Consider the following 10,744-nt stretch of genomic DNA (forward strand, 5'->3'; position numbering starts at 1 on the left):
TACTCTGCGGATGTTGTAGAGCATGAACCTACAGAAACGGGCCACCGCCTTGATGTTAGTTGAGAACAACAGGGTGTTGTCCAGGATCACGCCAAGGTTCTTAGCGCTCTGGGAGGAGGACACAATGGAGTTGTCAACCGTGATGGCGAGATCATGGAACGGGCAGTCCTTCCCCGGGAGGAAGAGCAGCTCCGTCTTGCTGAAGTTCAGCTTGAGGTGGTGATCCGTCATCCACACTGATATGTCTGCCAGACATGCAGAGATGCGATTCGCCACCTGGTCATCAGAAGGGGGAAAGGAGAAGATTAATTGTGTCGTCTGCATAGCAATGATAGGAGAGACCATGTGAGGTTATGACGGAGCCAAGTGACTTGGTGTATAGCGAGAATAGGAGAGGGCCTAGAACAGAGCCCTGGGGGACACCAGTGGTGAGAGCGCGTGGTGAGGAGACAGATTCTCGCCACGCCACCTGGTAGGAGCGACCTGTCAGGTAGGACGCAATCCAAGCGTGGGCCGCGCCGGAGATGCCCAACTCGGAGAGGGTGGAGAGGAGGATCTGATGGTTCACAGTATCGAAGGCAGCCGATGGGTCTAGAAGGATGAGAGCAGAGGAGAGAGAGTTAGCTTTAGCGGTGCGGAGCGCCTCCGTAATACAGAGAAGAGCAGTCTCAGTTGAATGACTAGTCTTGAAACCTGACTGATTTGGATCAAGAAGGTCATTCTGAGAGAGATAGCGGGAGAGCTGACCAAGGACGGCACGTTCAAGAGTTTTGGAGAGAAAAGAAAGAAGGGATACTGGTCTGTAGTTGTTGACATCGGAGGGATCAAATACAAATACAGGTGTGCCAAGCTTGTAGTGTCATACCCAAGAAGACTCGAGTCTGTAATCGCTACCAAAGGTGCTTCAACAAAGTACTGAGTAAATGGTCTGAATACTTATGTAAATTAGTCATTTCAGTTTTTATTTTTAATACATTTGCAACAATTTCTAAACCTGTTGCTTTGTCGTTATGGGTTATTGTGTGTGGATTGATGAGGGGGGGGGGGGACAATAACAATTGTTGTATAAGGCTGTAACTTAATGAAATGTGGAAAAAGTGAAGGGGTCTGAATACTTTCCGAATGCACTGTATGACTCATTCCTCAACCACCAACACAGTTTATAAAGTATGACATGGCATGAGCTGGTGGTGTGATGCTGTGTCAATGATTATTTCCTGTAACATGCCATGTCACCCTGCAAGAAGTAGAAAAATGACTTAACTCAAGGCTGGTTTTCTAAAGCTGACATGTCATGTTATCTCTGAGGGCTTTTCTAACGATTCTCCCTGGCAAACCCAGTGTGGCCAAACCCCCTTCTGGAGAGCTACCCTCCTTCTGGAGAGAGAGATGGCTACCCTCCTTGGGTGCATGCAGTTTCTCAACTCTTGTCCTTTAGTACCCTCAGCGGTCAACATTTTTGCTTGAACACACATAATTCTACAAATCAGCAGCTCAGGAGCCGGGTAAGCTTGATTAACTGAATCCGGTGTGTTAAAGCAGAGCTGGAGCACACCCAGTAGCTCTCTACAAGAGGGTTGGCCGTCCTGGCTGTATGACAGGAGCTTCAACCTGTCAGTCAGCATGCTGACCCCACCCGCCATCCTCTGATAGCCAATCAGATCAGCAGCTCCTCGCCCTGCACCTTCCACCAACTGTCTTCAGTCATGGTTCTGAAGCGTACAGAGGAATATATATATATATCCCCATCCGCCCGCATGTTGTCTGGACATGCCGTCTTTAAACAGAGACTTGACAGGTGGTCTCCTCCTCCCCAGCTGTATGTCTTACTATTCTACACTGTCCCTTAGGGAGGATGGGGTGAGCGTGTTCATAACCATTGGGGGTGCTTTAGAATCAGGGTATTTGTAAGTGTGTGTGAAGAAATGTGCTAACGTTTAGGCCTATGTAGGCCGGTGAACATCCTTATACGTGTGTGTGTGCCACTGTGTCCCCCTTGACTCTCCTCCTCTGCTCTACCCGCAGTGACATCACTCTCCGCTACAAAGACGCTCGCCGACGGAAGCAGGAGGTCACAGGGGACTGTGGCCGTCCCCATGGCAACGGTGGCACGGCAACCCCGTCGGGACGCAGCAAACTCAACGGCATCTCCGAGTCTCTCCGACACAGGAAGTCCTGAGAGGCGGAGCCTGCCGCTGGTAGGGGGTGGGGAAAGGGACAAAAAAAAAAGAGCCGCAAAGCGCTGCAGCGCCATACACACGCAGGGCACCTGGATCACAAGTGTAGAGGTGTGTCTGGGGGAAGGGGGATGTTGTTCTTGTGCCTACCTGAACAGTGTCATAGTCATTCCTGTGCTGGCTTTTCACTGTTAACACTAATCACAGAACAAAACACCGAACAGGGATTTGGGGTTGTGGTGTCAGCTAGCTATCCCATACTACAGGGATTTACCTCATGTACGTTCATTGTGTAATCGTGCTGGGAAATTTACGGGGGCGATTTTATTATTCTATGTTAATTTAATTGGGTCCAAATTTTTACTTTTTTTTTGCAAAACTGGGATCACAAAGGGTATTGGGTTGGGACAGATGATGGATTTTGTTTTCACGTGGCAGAATTATGTTAACTTAAAATGTAATCAGGATGAAGTAAGGGTTGGGAGGGAGAGGAACTGAACCCCCCCAAGGGGCCAGCAAACATACTTACAAGCTAAATAACAGACAAAACTTTGAACAAATCCATGTTCAAGCCATTTTCTGCTAAAGCAGGGTTTCCCAAACTCGGTCCTGGGACCCCCCTGGGTGCTTGTTTTTTCCTCTAGCACTACACAGCTGACTCAAATGATCACCGTTTGATGAGGAGTTGGTTATTTGAATCAGCTGTGTAGTGCTATGGCAAAAAACAGAACGTGCACCCAGGGGGGCACACCAGGGTTTGGGGAAACCCTGGTCTAAACCATTTGGGCTGTGCCACTCAACCTGCGCTAGGGAAATTAAGTCCCAATGCCGTGGATTGCAATCGTTATATCCTAGTAACATGTGGTAATGATGGCTGAAACATGACAGACGATGGTATTCAAACCAAATTGGATGCAAAGGAGGGATGCAAAGCTGGCCAAAACGAGCTTTAAATACAGAATGAACATCTGTACAATTCAAAAATATGCTTAAAGAATGCAGGGCACACACAGCCATTGGAGAAATGTGAACCATGTCTGACACACCTGTATTTAATTAGGCTCTTTAACGTCTTAATTAATCACTCTGGCGTCTTCATGGGAAATGCGTCTCAGAATAGCCAAAAGCCAGGGGACTGGTAACAATTAGTGTGGGCTTTCAAGTTGAAGTGGTAGCTACAGTATTATATAACCCTTTGGCCCTCGCCGCACTGTTCATCATGGGTGACTCAAGCCTCAATGACATGAAGGGACTGAGAGGCGTCCACATTGTGGATGTTGGCTACAGACTTAATCCACTTGTTGGTGATCACCCTCCCAATAAATAAGGGGGAGAAAAAAAGCACATCACAAAGACGAGACTAAAGTGGGCAGCATTTGCACTGCTCAGGGCTCAATGGTGACTCTTGCTGGGATATGAACTTCGGCACCTTGATTCCATGTGTAATTACAAGCACCATCCAATGTAAAATAACTAGTTGTGAGTCGCAATAGGTGTTTGTGTGTGTGTCACTGGATGGAGAGTAGAAGACTTGTGCTAAATAGTTCCAAACTGCCTGATGTGACCTAGAACATGCTTAATGCCATTTATAATATATTGTGAATGTAAACCAGCAGCTCTAAACCTTAAAATAAGGCGGCTTCTCATTAAACACCAATTATTTAACATGTTATGTGGTGGTTATAAACTGGGCTGTAGTGCAACGTAGAATCAGAGGAGTTTGCCATTGAAGTCTATATATATATATATATATATATATTTTCTCAAAAGTTTCCTTTTTTAATCGTAATGCTCCTTCCTCTCTCCTTCCAGAAATGTTTCTGAAAATTATGGCGTGTGTATATTTGTCTGTATATTTGTCTGTATATATGTATGTGTACATTACATACATTATATATACATACATGTCTCTCTGTGTGTCTGTCTGTGCACAGTACCAGTCAAAAGTCACACCTACTCAAGGGTTTTTCTTTATTTTTACCATTTTCTGCATTTTAGAATAATAGTAAAGACATCAAGTTATGAAATAACACATATGGAATCATGTAGTAACCCATTTTTGTTTTTTTAACAAATCAAAATATATTTTAGATTTGATTCTTCAAAGTAGCCACCCTTTTCCTTGACGGCTTTGCACACTCTTGGCATTCTCTCAACCAGCTTCACCTGGAATGCTTTTCCAAAAGTTTTGAAGGAGTTCCCACATGTGCTGAGTACTTGTTGGCTGCTTTTCCTTCACTCAGCGGTCCAACTCATCCCAAACCATCTCAATTTGCTTGAGGTTGGGTGATTGTGGGGCCAGGTCATCTGATGCAGCACTCCATCACTCTTCTTCAAATAGTCCTTACACAACCTGGAGGTGTTGGGTCATTTGTCCTGTTGAAAAACAAATGATATTCACACTAAGCGCAAACCAGATGGGATGGTGTATCTCTGCAGAATACTGTGGTAGCCATGCTGGTTAAGTGTCCCTTGAATGTTAAATAAATCGGAGAGTGTCACCAGCAAAGCACCATAACACCAGTTCCGTGCTTTACGGTGGGAAATACACATGCGGAGATCATCCATTCACCCACACCGCGTCTCACAAAGACACGCTGGTTAGAACCAAAAATCTCCAATTTGGACTCATCAGACCAAAGGACACATTTCTACCGGTCTAATGTCCATTGTTTGTGTATCTTGGTCCAAGCAAGTCTCTAATTCATATTGGTGTCCTTTAGTAGTGGTTTCTTTTCAGCAATTTGACCTTGAAGGCCTGATTCACACAGCCTCCTCTGAACAGTTGATGTAGAGATGTGTCTGTTACTTGAACTCTGAAGCATTTATTTGGACTGCAATTTCTGAGGCTGGTAACTCTTATGAACTTATCCTCTGCAGCAGAGGTAACACTGGGTCTTTTCCTGTGGTGGTCCTCATGAGAGCCAGTTTCATCATAGACCTTGATGGTTTTTGCAACTGCAAAAATAACTTTTAAAGTTCTTAATGTTCCGTATTGACTGACCTTCATGTCTTAAAGTAATGATGGACTGTTGTTTCTCTTTGCTTATTTGAGCTGTTCTTGCCATAATATGGACTTGGTATTTTTCCAAATAGGGCTATCTTCTGTATACCACCCCTACCTTGTCACAACACAACCCCTGTTAATTGAAATGTGTTCCTGGTGACTACCTCATGAAGCTGGTTGAGAAAATGCCAAGAGTGTGCAAAGCTCTCAAGGCAAAGGGTGGCTATTTTGAAGAATCTCAAATATAAAATATTTTATTTGTGTGACAGTTTTGGTTACTACATGATTCCTTATAGTTTTAATATCTTCATTATTGTTCTACAATGTAGAGAATAGTGAAACATTAAGAAAAACCCTTGAATGAGTGTGACTTTTTACCGGTAGTGTGTGTACAGTGCCTTTGGAAAGTATTCAGACCCCTTGATCTTTTCCACATTTTATGTTACGGCCCGATTCTTCTAAAATTGTTTTTTTTTAAATACATATAATAATTGAATCTACACAATACCTCATGTCAAGGCAAAGTTTATTTTATTTTTTGCAATTGTATAAATATAGAAACTGATGCCTTGTTTACCTAAGTATTCAGACCCTTTTCTATGAGACTCGAAATTGAGCTCAGGTGCATTCTGTTTCCGTTGATCATCCTTTGTATTTCTACAACTTCATTGGAGTCCAACTGTGGTAAAAAAAAAAAAAATATTGATTGGACATGATTTGGAAATATAAGGTCTCATAGTTGACCGTGCATGTCAGATCAAAAACCCTACCATTAGGTCGAAGGAATTGTCCGTAGAGCTCCGAGACGGGATTGTGTCGAGGCACAGATCTGGTGGAAGAGTATCAAAAAATGTTTGGAGCATTGTAGATTCCCAAGAACACAGTGGCCTCCCATCATTCTTCCTAGAGCTCTAGAGTTCCTCTGTGGAGATGGGAGAACCTTCCAGAAGGACAACCATCTCTGCAGAACTCCACCAATCAGACTTTTATGGTAGGGTGCCCAGACGGAAGCCACTCTTTAGTAAAAGGCACAGAACAGCCCGCTGTCAGACCATGAAAAACAAGATTATCTGGTCTGATTGAACCAACATTGACCCTTTACTCAGTACTTTGTTGAAGCACCTTTGGCAGCAATTACAGCCTCGTCTTTTTGGAATGACGCAACAAGCTTGACACACCAGTATTTTGGGAGTTTCTTCCTCTTTGCAGCTAATCTAAAGCTCTGTCAGGTTGGATGGGAAGTGTTGCTGCACAGCTGCTTTTAAGTCTCTTCAGAGATGTTTGATCAGGTTCAAGTCCAGGCTCTGGCTGAGCTACTCTAGGACATTTAGATACTTGTCCCGAAGCCACTCCTGCGTTGTCTTGGCTGTGTGCTTAGGGTCGTTGTCCTCTTAGATGGTGAACCTTCACCCCCAATCTGAGGCCCTAAGCGCTCTGGAGCAGGGTTTCAAGGATCTCTGTACTTTGCTCTGTTCATCTTTGCCTTGATCCTAATTAGACTCCCAGTCCTTGCTACAGAAGAACATCCCACAGGATGATGCTGTCACCACCATGCTTCACTGTAATGATGGTGCCAGGTTTCCTCCAGACCTGATGCTCGGCATTCAGCCCAATGAGTGTGATTTTGGTTCAGACCAGAGAATCTTTAGGTGCCTTTTGGCAAACTCCAAGTGGGCTGTTGTGCCTTTTACTGAGGGGCTTCCGTCTGGCCGCTCTATCATAAATGCCTGATTGGTGGAGTGCTTCAGAGATGGTTGTCCTTCTGGAAGGTTTTCCGATCTCCAGAGGTACTTTGGAGCTCTGTCAGAGTGACTGTCGGGTTCTTGGTCACCTCCCTGACCAAGGCCCTTCTCCCCCAATTGCTCAGTTTGGTTGGGTGGCCAGCTCTTGTAAGAGTCTTGGTGGTTCCAAACTTCTTCCATTTAAGAATGATGGATGCCACTGTGTTCTTGGGGACCTTCAATACCGCAGAAATGTTTTTGTACCTTCCCCAGATCTATGCCTCGACACAATCCTGTCTCGGAGCCCTACGGACAATTCCTTCGACCTCATGGCTTGGTTTTTGCTCTGACATTTACACTCTACTGTGGGACCTTATATAAACAGGTGTGTGCCTTTCCAAATCATGTCCAATCAATTGAATTTGATCAATGGAAACAGGATTCAGCTGAGCTCAATTTTGTGTCTCATAGCAAAGGGTCTGAATATTTATGTAAATAAGGTTATTTTATTTTATTTGTAATACATTTGCAAAAATTTCTAAACCTGTTTTCACTTTGTCATTATGGGGTATTGGGTGTGTAGATTGTTACATTTCAGCCTTCATCAATGTGTAAAGTCCAGGGCTCTGAATACTTTCCAAATGGGGGGTGTGTGTTTTTTAAAATTGGTTTCAGAACATTTTGCCCCCTTTGAATGTGCAGGCTGCCTGTACAAAAACAAAAAATGTTTAGCTGAAGTATCCCTAAGTCTGTACCTGTTTTCTTGTACTATGTTATATGTTGGAGTGTCTTGAAGATGACACTAAGCATTTTTTAAAATTATTATTATTTTAGACGTGGGCCCGGGAATTCAGTCTACCGTGCCCGTTGCGAAGGATCAGGATTTCGGGCCAATTCTATTTCAATTCAGGAAACTCTGATGATGATGATTGAAATTCAAAGTATTGGCTTGATAATTGTTCATTGTTTTCTATGTTTACTTTTCAAGCTGATGGCACTGAAATGAGATTGATCCCCAAACCTGCTTATTCTCCAAAACCTGATCCCCAAGCAACAGAGACTAGTCTGGTTTCAATGATGGGCTCTTTTGGCATAGAGGAACGATGTCATTGCCTACGTTGATAAGGGTGAGATCTGGTGACTCTCCCAACAAATCACGAAGCTGACATGCCAAAACCTTGTGAAGCAAAGGTTGCAGCCAAAATCTATTTTGTATTATATTCAAGTGGGTAAAGTAGTTGCATAAGCAGTGACGTGGTTCCCCTATGCCAAAATAGTCTGTCATTGAAACCAGAACTTAGTCATTGACCACATTTACATGCACACCAATATCCTGTTGCTTTTCGTGCAGTGCGCAGGCTCAATCTTACAAATCATGGGTGTTGTGTGAAATTTTCATTTGATTTGTCAAATAAATCTCTTCCAAAAGGTAGGCTACCTGCACAGTTCGTACGACCAAAATAATTATATTAATTTAGCTGATTCTCCGTACTGGACTCAAGAGATTAATAAAAAAGTATAATATTAATATTCTTCATTCTTGTTCCCAAGACATTTGTTGTATAATTTTACTGCTAGTGATAGTATTATATGAGACTGCATGTGAGAGGTTATAGGCCCTACTGTCAGTCTGTTTCTGTTACAATTCCATTTAACCTATAACTTAAATGAGGAATATTCAGTTTATTCATTCCAGAATAAGACCTTAAGCGGGATATGAGATACTATCCGAAATACTGTGCCCATGTAAATTTGGTCCCTGTGCTTCCTAGGGTCGGGTTTCTGAGACTCAAATCTGTTTGACTTGCCTAATTAAATAAAGGTAAAAAATGTAATAAGGCCTCTAGCGTGGTGTCGGGTAAGTGAACTCCCACTCTTAGCCACAAGAGGGCAGCAGATCCCTTCTGTCTCAGACTCTGCCTGTGCGGTTGGTCTGAGAGGGCTGTTAAAGCCATTTTCTACAGTTTGAATAAATGTGAACATGTAAAGGATAGTAAACAAAAAAATGAAATGCTGCTGTAGCATGTTATTTTATAAAGTTTTCAATAAAATCTAATGAAAAATGTGAACATTTGTTGTCCTGGCTTTATTTGTGACTCATCAATTATGCATGGTGCAGCTCACATGGCAAATTTCCACTGAGAATTTACACCGATGTTTTACCAAAAAGGCGCAGACGTTTGTTTCCACCTACACGGCCCGGCTCCAGTGACACACAAGGCCGTGTCCTCAGCGGACCTGCTCTGACAGCGGGGTCGCTGGTACTTTTCAGCTGGCATTTATATAACAATGGAATAATTGTGAACATGGGTTCACACCTTCCACTGTTTACACCAATTCACAAAGCAACACCACCAACACTGCTCTCCCAGTTCTCTCCACTGCATCCAGCAACTTGAGGCAGGTCTGTCAAATGTTCAGACTGCTTTGCTGTTACGTGGTTGGCCAGGGACTTTATCGAAGTCTCATCTCACTCAACCAATAGCTGCAGATGACCCTATGCCAGTTCGCTCTTATGGGAATGATCTTAATACCCTCTCTGACTTTACACTTCATAGAGGGCTCACGCTTATGAAACTAAATGTGACAAATATGATAGAAAAAATGGACACAATTGACACAGCTTTAGGGCTCATGCCTGACATTCTGGTTCTCTAGGAAACATGGTTGAATCTTCACTGAACAAAAATATAAACAACAATTTCAAAGATTTTACTGAGTTACAATTCACTCAATTAAAAAATATATAATAATTAATTAGACCCTAATCTATGGATTTCATGACTGGGAATACAGATGTGCATCTGTTGGTCACAAATACCTTAACGGTGGGGACGTGGATCAGGAAACCAGTCTGTATCTGGTGTGACCACTATTTGCCTCATGCAGCATGACCCATCTCCTTCACATAGAGTTGATCAGGCTGTTGATTGTGGCCTGTGGAATGATGTCCCAATCTTCAAGGGCTGTGCAGATATTCGATATAGGCAGGAACTGGAACACGCTGTCGATCCAGAGTATCCCGAACTTGCTCAATGGGTGACATTTCTGGTGAGTATGCAGGCCATGGAAGAACTGGGCCATTTTCAGCTTCCAGGAATTGTGTACAGATTGTAACATGCGGTCTTGTATTATCATGCTGAAACATGAGGTTAGGCGGCAGGTGAATGGCACGACAATGGGCCTCAGGATCTCCTTAAGGTATCTGCATTCAAATTGCCATCGATCAAATACCATTGTGTGCGTTGTCCGTAGCTTATGCCTGCCCATACCATAACCCCACCTCCATGGGGCACTCTTCACAATGTTGACGTCGTCAAACCGCTCACCCACACGCTACACTGTCTGCCATCTACCCAGTACAGTTGAAACCAGGATTCATACCCAAAGAGCACACTTCTTCAGTGGCCATCGAAGGTGAGCATTTGCCCACTGAAGTCGGTTTTGACTCCGAACTGCAGACAGATGAGCTTCCTTGAGACTGTTTCTGACAGTTTGTGCAGAAATTCTTTGGTTGTGCAAACCCACGGTTTCATCAGTTGTCCGGGTGGCTGGTGTCAGATGATCCCGCAAGTGAAGGAGCCGGATGTGGAGGTCCTGGGCTGGCATGGTTACAAGTGGTCTGCAATTGTGAGGCCGGTTGGCTGTAGGGCTGTTGCAGTGACCATATTACCGGCAGTCATGAGTCATGACTGCAGTAAAATTCCACCTGATCAAAATTACAGGTGACCGTTGAGTCACAGTAATCTCCTTTTATGCACTCTGGACATACTTTGGTAGTACCCAACTTGCTACTGTAACTACCATCAGATCCTAATGGCCTGGTACTCCGGGCTCTA

At 43.8% G+C, this 10,744-nt stretch overlaps 1 protein-coding gene across 2 annotated transcripts in view; it reads left to right on the forward strand.

The window, feature by feature from the left end:
* ptdss2 (phosphatidylserine synthase 2) overlaps nt 1-4,035 on the forward strand; it is a 36,107-nt gene extending 32,072 nt beyond the window's left edge. For both annotated transcript variants that reach the window (XM_046357784.1, XM_046357793.1), the window contains exon 13: nt 2,026-4,035. In XM_046357784.1, coding sequence (XP_046213740.1) covers nt 2,026-2,179 — 154 coding nt within the window. In that variant the 3' untranslated portion in view covers nt 2,180-4,035. The remainder of the gene's footprint in view (nt 1-2,025) is intronic.
* Nucleotides 4,036-10,744: the final 6,709 nt, after the last annotated feature.

The sequence above is a fragment of the Oncorhynchus gorbuscha genome, linkage group LG01 (genome assembly GCF_021184085.1).
Source record: "Oncorhynchus gorbuscha isolate QuinsamMale2020 ecotype Even-year linkage group LG01, OgorEven_v1.0, whole genome shotgun sequence".
In the NCBI taxonomy this organism is placed as follows: Eukaryota; Metazoa; Chordata; class Actinopteri; order Salmoniformes; family Salmonidae; genus Oncorhynchus; species Oncorhynchus gorbuscha.